Consider the following 12,573-nt stretch of genomic DNA (forward strand, 5'->3'; position numbering starts at 1 on the left):
AGAGCATGACATTGTGAATGGGTTAATGGAATTCATTTACCCAAAAAATTAAATATTGCATATAAAGCCTCATGCTAGATAATTAAAAACAAATCCTTATTTCCTGATGAATAGCCTTTAGACTATAATGTATTTAAATATAAAACTATCTTTAGATAGATTTTTTTCTTCTAAAAGCATTTTTATTAAAAAAAATCTGATTTAAATAAAAAAATATATATTTTTAAAAGATCATTGATTGTATCCACCCTGATTGCAATCTTTAGCTGCTGATATCATGGCAATGTTTAGCAGGTCATATTGTGAGGTTTAGCTGGTGAGAACATTGCAACTGTTAGCTGACGAGTTATCACGATATTGAAAATCAGATATTTCCTAGTCCTTATACACATTGGATTTGTGATATAATGTCAGCTCAAATATTAGGAAACAGTTAGCACATTAACATCAAGCCCAGCTCTAATTATGACCTAAATTTCTGGCCCAGTGTATCATTGCAGATTTTACCAGTTTTATTTTGTTTCCCATTCTAATAGTATCTCATACATTTTGGAAAGTTTTTTTTTTTTTAAATTGTTCAGTAGTACCTAAGAGACCAACTAAGTTTGTTCTGGGGATAAGCTTTTGTGTGCATGCACACTTCTTCAGATTGGACAATTTTCTCCCTGAAATTTAGGAAACACTTTCTCTTTCCTCGCAATAATATCTCTTTCAAACTTTGAACTTTCAGTCCAAAAACCTCTCCCTTTATCTTGTCCAAACAAGATGATTTGATGGTATTGAAACCAATCCGCCACCACACCTCCCACCTCATCCTGTTTATTCAGTTTTATTTTTTCTTCCGAAAAGTCCGAAAGATCTCTGTAAGTTACCCATTGCTTCTTCTGTATTGCATTTTTAAAAAAGCTGTTGCTTTTGTGGGTTGGAGCCAAAGAGGTGTTTTTCTTTCCAGCGGATTATTATATTTATCCCATACTGTAAAAAGGATTTTCTGAATAACCTGATTCATAGAGCTCTTGTGTGTTTTAGTTTTATCCTGCCATAAATAAGCGTGCCAACCATACATATTCTTACAACCTTTGTTCTAAGAAAAAACCTGCTCCTTTCCCCTTATGCGGTATTCAAGAGCCCATATAGTCCTTAAGCGGGTTCCATATAGGTAGGAGAAAATAACAGAGGCCAACCAGAGTATATGGAGAAGCAAAGCGGCTAGTAAGCCAGATCTTTATTGCAACAGTGTCCGTCCGTCCCCGTCCCCCCCCGCCCGTCACCACAACCAGGAGGGAGGTGTGCAAGGCCTGGTGTTATGTAGTGTAGTTTCACCCTGGGCCAACAGGGGGATACTGTATATAGTTTTCACTCAGGTCTGTAGATAGTTTTCACTCAGGTCCACGGCAGTTATTTTAGGCGGGAACTCTGGGCTGTTGTGGTTACAATGTTGACAGCCGGCTGCCTATAAATACAGGCCGGCTGAGCTGTTCGCAGTCAGTTCTATTCCAGCTTACCATAATAAAGAGCTACTTGAAGAAATCGCTGTGCCGGCTGCTATGTCAACCCACGACTTAACACTGGCGACGAGGATGGGATAGATGGACATCAGAGCACAGCCAGATGCGGCCAGCCTCTGAACTGAGCTGAATCACTGAGCTGAATCACAGAGCGAAATCACTGAGCGAAATCACTGGGCAGAACCAATTCAGAGCTGACTGTTCTGGCTAGAGCACTGTGTTCCATCCATCGCCCTTCACGCCGGCATCGGAATCATGGCTTCACTTGTGCCTCTACCGCCGTTTGTGCCAGCCTCTGAATCATGGGACTCCTACCTCGCTCGGTTCGACTGCTACCTCCAAGCCAACGAGCTGACAGCAGTATCAAAGGATCGGAAGCGGGGCCTATTCCTCAGCCTCTGTGGGCCTGAGGTGTTTGAGACGGCCCGAGCGTTGGTTGCGCCTGAAGCAGTCCAGGCAACACCATGGGACACGATCCAAGAGAAGCTCCGCAACCACTACGCACCAAAGCCGTCCAAGATTGCTGCCCGCCATGCGTTCTACCACCGGAACCAGGCAGAGGGGGAGTCAATCAACAACTACACCACCGCCCTGCGACAGGCTGCAATGCACTGTGAGTTCCGAGACTTAGACGATGCCCTGATGGATCGAATCGTCTGCGGGGTCCGGGACATCCATCTGCAACGGCGCCTCCTAGCCAAGCCAGACCTCACGCTACAGAAAGCCATTGAGGAGGCTGTGGCCTCAGAAGCTGCTGAACGCTCCGCCCAGGAGATCCGCAAGTCCAGCAGCCCGCGTCTTGCTAGGGCGCCAGTTCCGGTGCATCATGAAGAGGCCAGCAGTGAGGAGGCATCCTCCAGTGAAGACGAGGACGTGCACCAGACAAAGCGGGAGCGCAGGAAGTTCCAACAGAAGTCCAAGGGCCAACCGGAATGTGCTGGCTGCGGAGGCAACCATTCCCGTGCCAAGTGTCGATTCAGAGACGCCATCTGTAGGAAGTGTTCCAGAAGGGGCCACATCGCTAAGGTCTGCCGATCGGCTCCGTCTGACACCCCCCCTTCATCGACTCGCAAGTCCAAGTCTTCACTCCAGTCTGCCAAGGAAAGTTGTTTCGCTCTCACCAACTGCCGCTGCCCGTCTGGAACCACGATTGGCCAAACCGACTCGCCTACACGACGCAAGCTGAACGTCACGGTGCTCATTGAAGGAGCTCCATGTGACATGGAGATCGACACCGGGTCTGCCCTGTCCATCGTGTCATGGAGCACCATCAAAAGACTGGTACCCAGAGTGTCCAAAAGGCAACTCGACTCTCACCGCGTACACCTGAGAGACTACCAGGGAAACGACATTCCCGTGGTAGGCGTTGGCCGGTTCCGGATCGCCTTCAAGGATTTTTCGGGCCTGCTCCGGTTGGTGGTGGTCGAAGGTCAGCGGCCAAGCCTCCTAGGGCTAGACTGGTTTGATGCCCTCGGCCTGGAAGTCACCGGCATCAACTGCATCTCTAACGCAGAGACTGAGGGTCTGGTCAAAGACTTTGCCGAGGTTTTTGACGGCACCTTGGGCCAATATACAGGTACGCCCATCTCCTTTAGCCTTGATCCACAAGTCGCCCCCATCAAGCTAAAGCCACGCCGGGTTCCCTTTGCTCTCAAGGCTAAGGTGGATGAACAACTGGACAAACTGATCGCCCAAGGAGTTTTGGAGCCGGTTGACCACGCAAAGTGGGAAACCCCCATCGTCACGCCTGTCAAGCCAGATGGGTCGGTGAGAATCTGCGCTGACTACAAGTGCACGATCAACAAGGCACTTCAGCAGCACGCTTATCCGGTTCCTGTTGTCCAACACCTGCTGCATTCCCTGGGTGAGGGTAAGGTCTTCGCTAAGCTGGACCTTGCCCAAGCCTATCAACAACTGCCAGTCGATGATGCCACTGCTGAAGCCCAGACGATCGTCACCCACCGGGGGGCATTCCGTTGCCGCCGGTTGCAGTTCGGGGTGAGTGTGGCTCCTGGCATCTTCCAAAGCCTTATGGAGCGTCTCCTGCAAGGGCTTCCGGGCGTGGTACCATATTTTGATGACGTCTTGGTGTCTGCAGACTCACACCAGCAGCTGTTCGAGCGCCTCCGTGCCGTGCTGACCAGGTTCCAGGAGGCCGGGCTCAAGGTAAAGAGGGAGAAGTGCCAGATCGCCGTTCCACAGGTAGAGTTCCTGGGCTATCTTATCGATGCCTCCGGTCTTCATCCAACCACATCCAAGATCCGCGCTATCCAGCAGGCCCCCACCCCAAAGAACAAAACGGAGTTGCAGGCATTCCTGGGGCTGCTGAACTTTTATAACATGTTCCTGCCCCACAAAGCCACAGTGGCTGAGCCTCTTCACCGACTCCTTAGCACTAAGACGCCTTGGGCCTGGGGTCATCGGGAGACGGCGGCCTTCAACGCGGTCAAGGCTCTCCTTTCTTCAGACAGTGTGCTGGTACAGTACAGTGAATCCAGGCCGCTGGTCCTTGCCTGCGACGCCTCACCTTTTGGCATCGGTGCTGTCCTTAGTCACCGTTTTCCAGATGGAAGAGAAGCACCGCTCGCCTACTTTTCCAGGACACTATCTCCGACGGAACGGAATTACAGCCAGCTCGACAAGGAGGCATTGGCACTTGTGGCTGGAGTGAAGAGGTTCCATGAATACCTCTATGGCAGGACTTTTGACCTCATCACTGACCACAAGCCACTCCTGGGCCTCCTCGCCGGTGATCGTCCAACTCCACCGGTCCTCTCACCACGCATGCTGCGATGGACTGTTTTCCTGGCTGCCTACCACTACCGGCTCATCCATCGCCCGGGGAAATCGATGGGCCATGCCGACGCCCTCAGCCGTTGCCCTCTTCCAGCATTTGTGGAAGACCCGGCTCCAGCTTCATCGCTCCTTCTGATTGAGGATCTTCCGGCAGCGCCTGTATCGGCTGCCACTGTGGCCTCCGCATCTGCCCAGGATCGCACCATCAGCCGGGTGCTCAACTGGGTGTGGAGGGGGTGGCCACAAGGGCCTTTTGCATCGGAGTTCCAGCCCTTCGCAACCAGACAACATGAACTCTCAGCTCATCGCGGCTGCCTGCTGTGGGGAGACCGCGTCGTGATTCCCCAGGGACTCCGTCAGCGCGTCCTGGAGGCTCTGCACGTTGGCCACCCGGGAATTGTCAAAATGAAGGCGTTGGCTCGGTGTTACGTCTGGTGGCCTAATATGGACGATGCCATCACTGCCTGGGTGTCCGCCTGTCAAGCGTGCCAGGAGTCGAGGCCTGCACCACCGGCAGCTAAGGGACACACCTGGGAGACGCCAAAGACACCCTGGTCGAGGGTGCACATCGATCTGGCTGGCCCCTTTCACGGCCGGACCTTTATGGTAGTGGTGGACGCCTATTCCAAATGGCTGGAGGTCGCCCTGATGCCCTCCACCACTACCGAAGCTGTCATCCGGGTGCTGCGAGGCCTGTTTGCAACGCATGGGTGTCCTGATGTCCTTGTCTCTGACAACGGACCGCAGTTCACGTCAGGCACGTTTGAGCGGTATCTTTTGGGACTGGGCATCCGCCATGCCCTAACGGCACCCTTTCATCCATCCAGCAACGGGCAAGCGGAAAGAATGGTGCGCTCGACAAAAGAGGCACTGGCGCGCCTGGACCGGGGAGACTGGCATGAGCGGGTCGCCGAATACTTGTTCGTGCAACACATCACCCCTCATGCGGCCACAGGGAGGAGTCCTGCTGAACTGCTTATGGGCCGCCGCCTCAGGTCACCGCTCGACCGGCTACACCCAGACTTTGCCGTGGCTGAACCCCCAGGCTGTGCCAACGCACCACGGTCATTTGTCCCAGGAGACCAGGTCTTTGCCCGGAACTATGTGGGGGACATCCCTTGGGTGCCAGCCACAGTAGTGGGAGTCACTGGACCTCGCTCGTACCAGGTGGCACTCGAAGACGGACGCTTATGGCGACGGCACATAGACCAGCTTAGGCGCAGGGTTGGGGACTTGGACACTACCGAGGTGCCCCCAACTGCGCTTGCGGCTCCAGAAGAGACACGTACAGATGGCGAGGCCCCACCTACACCTCCCTCGCGAACTGCCAGCGTGGAGCCGAACCAAGCCGTTTCAGAACAGGCTCAGACCACTCCACTTGCGGAGGCTCCACCCACAGCAGCGGATCCAGGGGAGTTGGTTCCAACGCCACCTAGGGTCGCACCACAGCCTCAGCGAGAACTGTGTGGCCCTCCGGACTTGGCTACCAGTCCCCGGCGGTCTGGCAGAGTTTCCAAGCGCCCAACTTATTTAAAGGACTATGTTGTTGGACAGGTATCACTGTTGGTCTAAGTATGGGAAATGTAACCGATATGCTTTTGTGCTTAATTGAACCATTACGCGTAGTGCTGTATATAAGGAAACCATTACGATTGTAACTAACGCCTTATCTCGGTGGGGAGGGGTGTTATGTAGTGTAGTTTCACCCTGGGCCAACAGGGGGATACTGTATATAGTTTTCACTCAGGTCTGTAGATAGTTTTCACTCAGGTCCGCGGCAGTTATTTTAGGCGGGAACTCTGGGCTGTTGTGGTTACAATGTTGACAGCCGGCTGCCTATAAATACAGGCCGGCTGAGCTGTTCGCAGTCAGTTCTATTCCAGCTTACCATAATAAAGAGCTACTTGAAGAAATCGCTGTGCCGGCTGCTATGTCAACCCACGACTTAACACCTTATATAGTCTTTTGAAATTGCCCACCCAAGACCACCCCCCCCCCCAAATATCATACAGAAGGAGACTGTCTACAGCAGGAATACATCACAGGAGGCGGTCTACAGCAGAAAACCTGTCCCCAAGGATACCTGTTAATGGTCACTAACTGCATTACCTGGGCAGCCTGGGCATTCTTTTGTGATGGTAAATACTTTAGTTCCTGAATCCAGGTCACAGGCTCACCCTGTTCATCCCTCCTTAAGGCAGTATTTGTAAGCACAAAGACAATGGGAAGGCTTCCATTTGCCTCCTTTCCTGCAGAGGAATATTTGAGTACGTTTCTGAGCACAATTCAAAGTGTTGGTGCTGACCTTTCAAGCCCTACACGGCCTCAGTCCTGTATACCTGAAGGAGCGTCTCCACCCCCATCATTCAGCACGGACACTGAGGTCCAGCTCCAAGGGCCTTCTGGCGGTTCCCTCCCTGCGAGAAATGAGGTTACAGGGGACCAGACCATTGCCCTGTGGAACGCCCTCCCATCAGATGTCAAGGAATTAAGCAGCTATCTTATTTTTAAAAGACATCTGAAGGCAGCCCTGTTTAGGGAAGTTGTTAATATTTAATGCTTTACTGTTTTTAACACTCGATTGGGGAGTGATTGAGGAAACTCAGCCAGATGGGCAGGGTATAAATAATAAATTATTATTACTATTATTATTAGTCTGTGGTGCTCAATGTTTAGGTATAGTAAATACTAGGATTTAATTAGAACTTGTGTGTTATAGCGGGGATATGCCCAGGCTTCAGCATACAGGCAACTCTCCGCAAGCCGTGGGAGCCCAGCGCGGGCTCCTATGTCTTGCGGAGATCTGTGTGAAGCCTGGAGAGCGAGAGGGGTCAGTGCACACCGACCCCTCTCGCTCTCCAGGCTTCAGCGAACGCCTGCATTCACCCCATAGGATGCACACACATTTCCCCTTCATTTTTGGAGGGGGAAAAGTGCGTCCTATGGGGCGAAAAATACGGTACTTAACATTTAGCTTCTGTTACACATTATATCCACATAAGTCAATAGAAAAAGTATAAAGAGATGATGTTCAAGATGTGCCCTTTGGGAAATTTGGTTTTGGCAACTGCAAAACAACATCCTTGAAATCATATCATATTTAGAAATAACTTTGGCCACGTAGTAAACAACAGGTTATTTCTTTTCAAATTTAATGAGTTTAGAGATTATTGTACACTAAGCGGGGCACTTTTATATATATCAATGCGTCCCATGTCTTAGTGTATCAAAGTGCCCCAACGGACATTTTCAAAAATCTAACAATTGTTAATAAAGCCACTGAACTTATTTGAAAATCACCTGTAATCCTGATTACTGAGTGGAATAACTTACCTTTGGTATTTTTAAATCTTAACTAAATGACGTAAAAAAGTGTTGGAACACTTTTACATTTCACATAATTTTTAGTTGGTCGTGCTAAAAACACACCTACTCTTTTCAAACGCCAACGGCTAACTGGCAGCCAGCGCAGTCGCAACTGTTCTGCTCACACATGTATAGGCACATTTGGGGGATGTCGCGACACGAATATCATCTCTTGATATTGAAATATTGTTGGTGTGTCAATGTGACCCGCCTCCCCCATTCCGCATTTTCAGAGGAGGGGGAAGAAGGGGAAAGTGTGTCCCCCCAGATAAGACTCCCATCCTCCCTGGCCATGGGCCATCCTTGCTTGGGCAGGTGGTACTTTGAGTCCAACCACATCTGGAGGGCCAGAGTTGCCTCAACTCAGCATAGAAGGTTCCTCTAGGGCTCAGTGTTACTTGGGAGTTGGTGGAACAGGATCTTAAAGGTTCTTGAGACATTTCCGAGGGATTGTGATTGGTATCCAGACCCTAACACTATAAAGCCAAGGTGTCCCCACTGAGCAGTTTATCAACCCTGCTGGTCGCTGGGGAAGACCTTCTGAAGGAAATGGTTTGCCCCCAACGTTAATTCCTTCCTTCATATGAAGAGAGGTATACAAATTTAATAAATAATTCCCAGTTGGAGCAGAATATGAAACTGATTTGAAGATTGATTTCTTCTTTACACATTATTGTTGTTGTTGTTATTGATATTATTAATATTATTATTATTATATTACATTCAGCTGGACACACCACTGGTTTCATCTTTCTTTTCTTCCCACAATCAGTGTTATTCACCTTTAATACTCACCTTTTTCAGTGACATACATATTTTTATCTTGTGATCTTCAGATGAAGAGAGGTATAACAGTTTAATAAATAATTCCCAGTTGGAGCAGAGCTAGAATATCCAGAAGCCCTTGGCCACCCAGGGCAAAGGAGGAAGAACAGTGAGAGAGGCCTGGACAGGGAATCTCCGCTAAGATAAGCCAGTGTCAGGAGGCGGGTGCGAGACCTGGCGGCAAATAATTATTATAAATCATAATTGGGGTTGGTGTCTCAATCTGGCCTTCCCAGCAATCAGGCTCCAGCTGCTTTCCTTCTGCATCTCCAGCTCTCTCCATTCAAGAATGCAAGGCTGAGAGATGGAGGTCCAACCCCAAGAACATTCTCCAACTAAGCAATCCTTCAACCAACCACAAGCACAAAGCCTTGTCACTAGACTTATATATGGGTCTCCCAAAATGGTCAATATGGAAGTCCTTAGGCCAAAGGGACTGTGCAGGTGATTAATAAAGATCTAGAGGTTGAAGGGGACAAAATGCGGCCCAAGGGGTGGAGGATTATTGTGCAGAGGATGAAGAACTTCATGATGAACTTAGGACCCTGATGAATCTTGGCCAGGTTCATGGAACATAGAGCAGCTCCCATTCCTGTGAGAAACCACTTTTTATAAAACGTAAAGCCCAAAGTTCAACCATATTATAAGATAATACTGCTTCATTAACAATAATTAAGGGTTATAAAAGGCTGATGATGCATGACCATTATTTTACATTATTTCATTTGCCTTTCCTAAAAATTTGGAACATATGGAGGACAGGAGAGATTGTAAAAGACGTGAAAATAAGAGCAGGTGCTAATTGTAATAGTACTCTGTTCTCTTCCTAGAAAACAAATAGGATTTTCTCCCCACCCCATCGAAAGAAGACAATAGAGAAGGCAGTCAGAATTTTGGTGGGCCATGTCCAATGGGACTAACGAAGAAACCATTTAAATAAATGGAGTGTGAAAAGAGAGAACATAAAGAATTTGAAAGTATGGAGTGTGGAAGGAGCTTCACTGAGAGTGGAAAACTTAGAAAACATCAATGGACTCACACAGGGGAGAAACCATTTAATTGCATGGAATGTGGAAAGAGCTTCTCTAAAAGTGGAAACCTTAGAATTCATCAACGGACTCACACAGGGGAGAAACCATTTAAATGTATGCAGTGTGGAAAGAGCTTCAGTCAGAGTGGAGAGCTTAGAATTCATCTACGGACTCACATGGGGGAGAAACCATTTAAATGCATGGAGTGTGGAAAGAGCTTCAGTCAGAGTGGACACCTTAGAATTCATCTACAGACTCACACAGGGGAGAAACCATTTAAATGTATGGTGTGTGGAAAGAGCTACAGTCGGAGTGGAAACCTTAGAATTCATCAATGGACTCACACAGGGGAGAAACCATTTAAATGCATGGAGTGTGGAAAGAGCTTCAGTCAGAGTGGACACCTCAGAATTCATCAACGGACTCACACAGGGGAGAAACCATTTAATTGCATGGAGTGTGGAAATAGCTACAATACTAGCAGAAGCCTTAGAATTCATCTACGGACTCACACTGCGGAGAAACCTTTTAAATGTATGGAGTGTGGAAAGAGCTTCAGTGGGAGTGGACACCTTAAAATTCATCAACGGATTCACACTGCGGAGAAACCATTTGAATGCATGGAGTGTGGAAAGAGCTTCAGTGGGAATGGACAGCTTAGAATACATCAATGGACTCACACACGAGAGAAACCATTTGAATGTATGGAGTGTGGAAAGAGCTTCACTACTAGCGGAAGCCTTAGAATTCATCAACGGACTCACACTGGGGAGAAACCTTTTAAATGTATGGAGTGTGGAAAGAGCTTCAGTGGGAGTGGACATCTTAGAATTCATCAACGGAGTCACACTGGGGAGAAACCTTTTAAATGTATTGAGTGTGGAAAGAGCTTCAGTGGGAGTGGACACCTTAGAATTCATCAACGGACTCACACAGGGGAGAAACCATTTAAATGCATGGAGTGTGGAAAGAGCTTCAGTCAGAGTGGAGACCTTAGAAAACATCAACGAACTCACACAGGGGAGACACCATTTAAATGCATGGAATGTGGAAAGACCTTCAGTCAGAATGCACAACTTAGAATTCATCAACGGTGTCACACTGGGGAGAAACCATTTAAATGGATGGAGTGTGGAAAGAGTTTCAGTGCAAATGGAGTTCTTACAAAACATCAACAAACTCATTCAGGGGAGAAACCGTATAAGTCCTAGGGAAGTGTACAGAGGTTCATTTGTAGTGGAAGTCTTACAAACCATCAAAAGACTCCGAGGGGTAAGAGCTGTAAGAATGGAAACACCTACAGGCCATCAATTAAAGAAGAGAAAGGGTTTAACTAGGAGGAGTATGGATCCTGCTTTGGTTATTATGCAACGCTTTTTAGAGAGTAGAACCTTTTTCTCTCCAAGTTGACATTTTCTTTCACATCAATAACAGGAAATCAATCTTAATTCCATGCAGCGTATGTTAGCTTCTGTTGTTTGTAACGTGGTCTAGACATTTATTTAAAGTAATGAAGGTCACATTTCACAATAGTAAGCATAATATAATATTTAATGTGAATGAATCGTGTTGCTGCTGAATGAGGGTGGACTGAGAGTGCGCTGGTGTTGGTGTTTGGTGGAGAGAGCTGGAAATGTTTGTATCTGGGAATGGAGAGTTTCTCAAAGTGGAGCTGAGACTGGTGGTCTTTCATGAGGAGGGAAGGGGGCACAGGGAAGAAGGGGCCGTACCAGAGCATCTCAAAGCAATGTGCTGGGGGGCGGGAACCATGGTGACACAAGTGTGTGTAGAATGCTATCCCCAAAATGAAACCGTAAGGATGAGTATAATGGGGAAGGAGGTTCAGGCAGGTCCCCCACCCAGAGTGCTAAGGGTCAGCTTCCTCCAAATCCACCAGCTGCCCCAAGGCAGGAGCCACCTCTTGGCCTGAGGGTGGAAAGCCTCCGTCCACCTTTGCGACTGGACATGATCCGAGGGCAGTGATGGCAAACCTTTTCCAGACCGAGTACCCAAACTGCAACGCAAAACCCACTTTTTCATCACAAAGTGCCAACTATTGCAATGCACTCTGTGTGGGGCTACCTTTGAAGGTGACCCGGAAACTACAACTAATGCAGAATGCGGCAGCTGCACTGGTGACTGGGAGCGGCCGCTGAGGCCACAGAACACAGGTCTTGAAAGGCCTAAATTGGCTCCCAGTACGTTTCCGAGCACAATTCAAAGCGTTGGTGCTGAACTTTAAAGCCCTAAATGGCCTCGGTCCAGTATACCTGAAGGAGCGTCTCTACCCTCATCGTTCTGTCCAGACACCGAGGTCCAGCGCCAAGGACCTTCTGGCAGTTGTCTCCCTGCGAGAAGGCAAGTTACAGGGAACCAGGCAGAGGGCCTTCTTGGTGGTGGCACCCGCCCTGTGGAACACCCTCACACCAGATGTCAAAGAGAACAACTACCACCAGACTTTTAGAAGACATCTGAAAGCAGCCCTGTTTAGGGAAGCTTTTAACGTTTGATGCATTATTGTAATTTAATATTTTGTTGGAAGCCGCCCAGAGTGGCCCAGCCAGATGGGCAGGGTATAAATAATAAATTATTATTATTACTATAATGCGGCAATTCTACCTGTATATTTAATTTTTTTCTGTTTGTTTCACATTTCTTCTTTATGACTACCGCTGTAATGAATAATCCTTCATAAAAGTTATTGCCTTACATTCTTCATTAAATTGTCTTTCCATTGATCTGTAATGTTATGGTATAACTCAGTGCTTTTTTTCTTTTAAAAAAATGCTTAGCGGGTACTTGTTGCGTTCGCAAAGTAAAAGAAGGATTGAACTCTGATTAAAAAGAATACACACAGAGACTTGAACCAGCAAGACTCTGGGAAGGGTGTGTATAATCGTCTCTCTGTGCTTGTCCGATTCCCACAGACCCTGGCCCAGGCCGTTTTATTCACAAAAGAACTTTTTACAGAGTGTTCGTAAGAACTAATCAGATTTCATCTGAGCATTTCAACAAACCCACGTGGGGGGAAAGTTAAACTACTAAAA

At 48.1% G+C, this 12,573-nt stretch overlaps 1 protein-coding gene across 3 annotated transcripts; it reads left to right on the plus strand.

The window, feature by feature from the left end:
- Positions 1–217: 217 nt before the first annotated feature.
- On the plus strand, positions 218–12,264 carry LOC308469871 (uncharacterized protein). Of its 3 annotated transcripts, none has more exons than XM_080992928.1 (2): positions 218–863; positions 9,326–12,264. In XM_080992928.1, the coding sequence occupies exon 2, from the start codon at positions 9,436–9,438 to the stop codon at positions 10,735–10,737; it is 1,302 nt and encodes a 433-aa protein (XP_080849054.1). In that variant the 5' UTR covers positions 218–863; positions 9,326–9,435; the 3' UTR covers positions 10,738–12,264. The 3 variants fall into 3 exon arrangements, with proteins under 3 accessions (XP_080849054.1, XP_080849052.1, XP_080849053.1); XM_080992926.1 differs by lacking the exon at positions 218–863 and adding an exon at positions 8,428–8,901; XM_080992927.1 differs by lacking the exon at positions 218–863 and adding an exon at positions 8,428–8,660.
- The last annotated feature ends 309 nt before the right edge of the window (positions 12,265–12,573 follow it).

This window comes from Podarcis pityusensis, assembly GCF_964106645.2.
Source record: "Podarcis pityusensis genome assembly, chromosome: 2".
NCBI classification, from domain to species: domain Eukaryota; kingdom Metazoa; phylum Chordata; class Lepidosauria; order Squamata; family Lacertidae; genus Podarcis; species Podarcis pityusensis.

Excerpts from the sequence above, each read along its gene's own strand:
- LOC308469871 (XM_080992928.1), top strand. The coding sequence starts at position 9,436 with ATGGAGTGTGAAAAGAGAGAACATAAAGAATTTGAAAGTATGGAGTGT.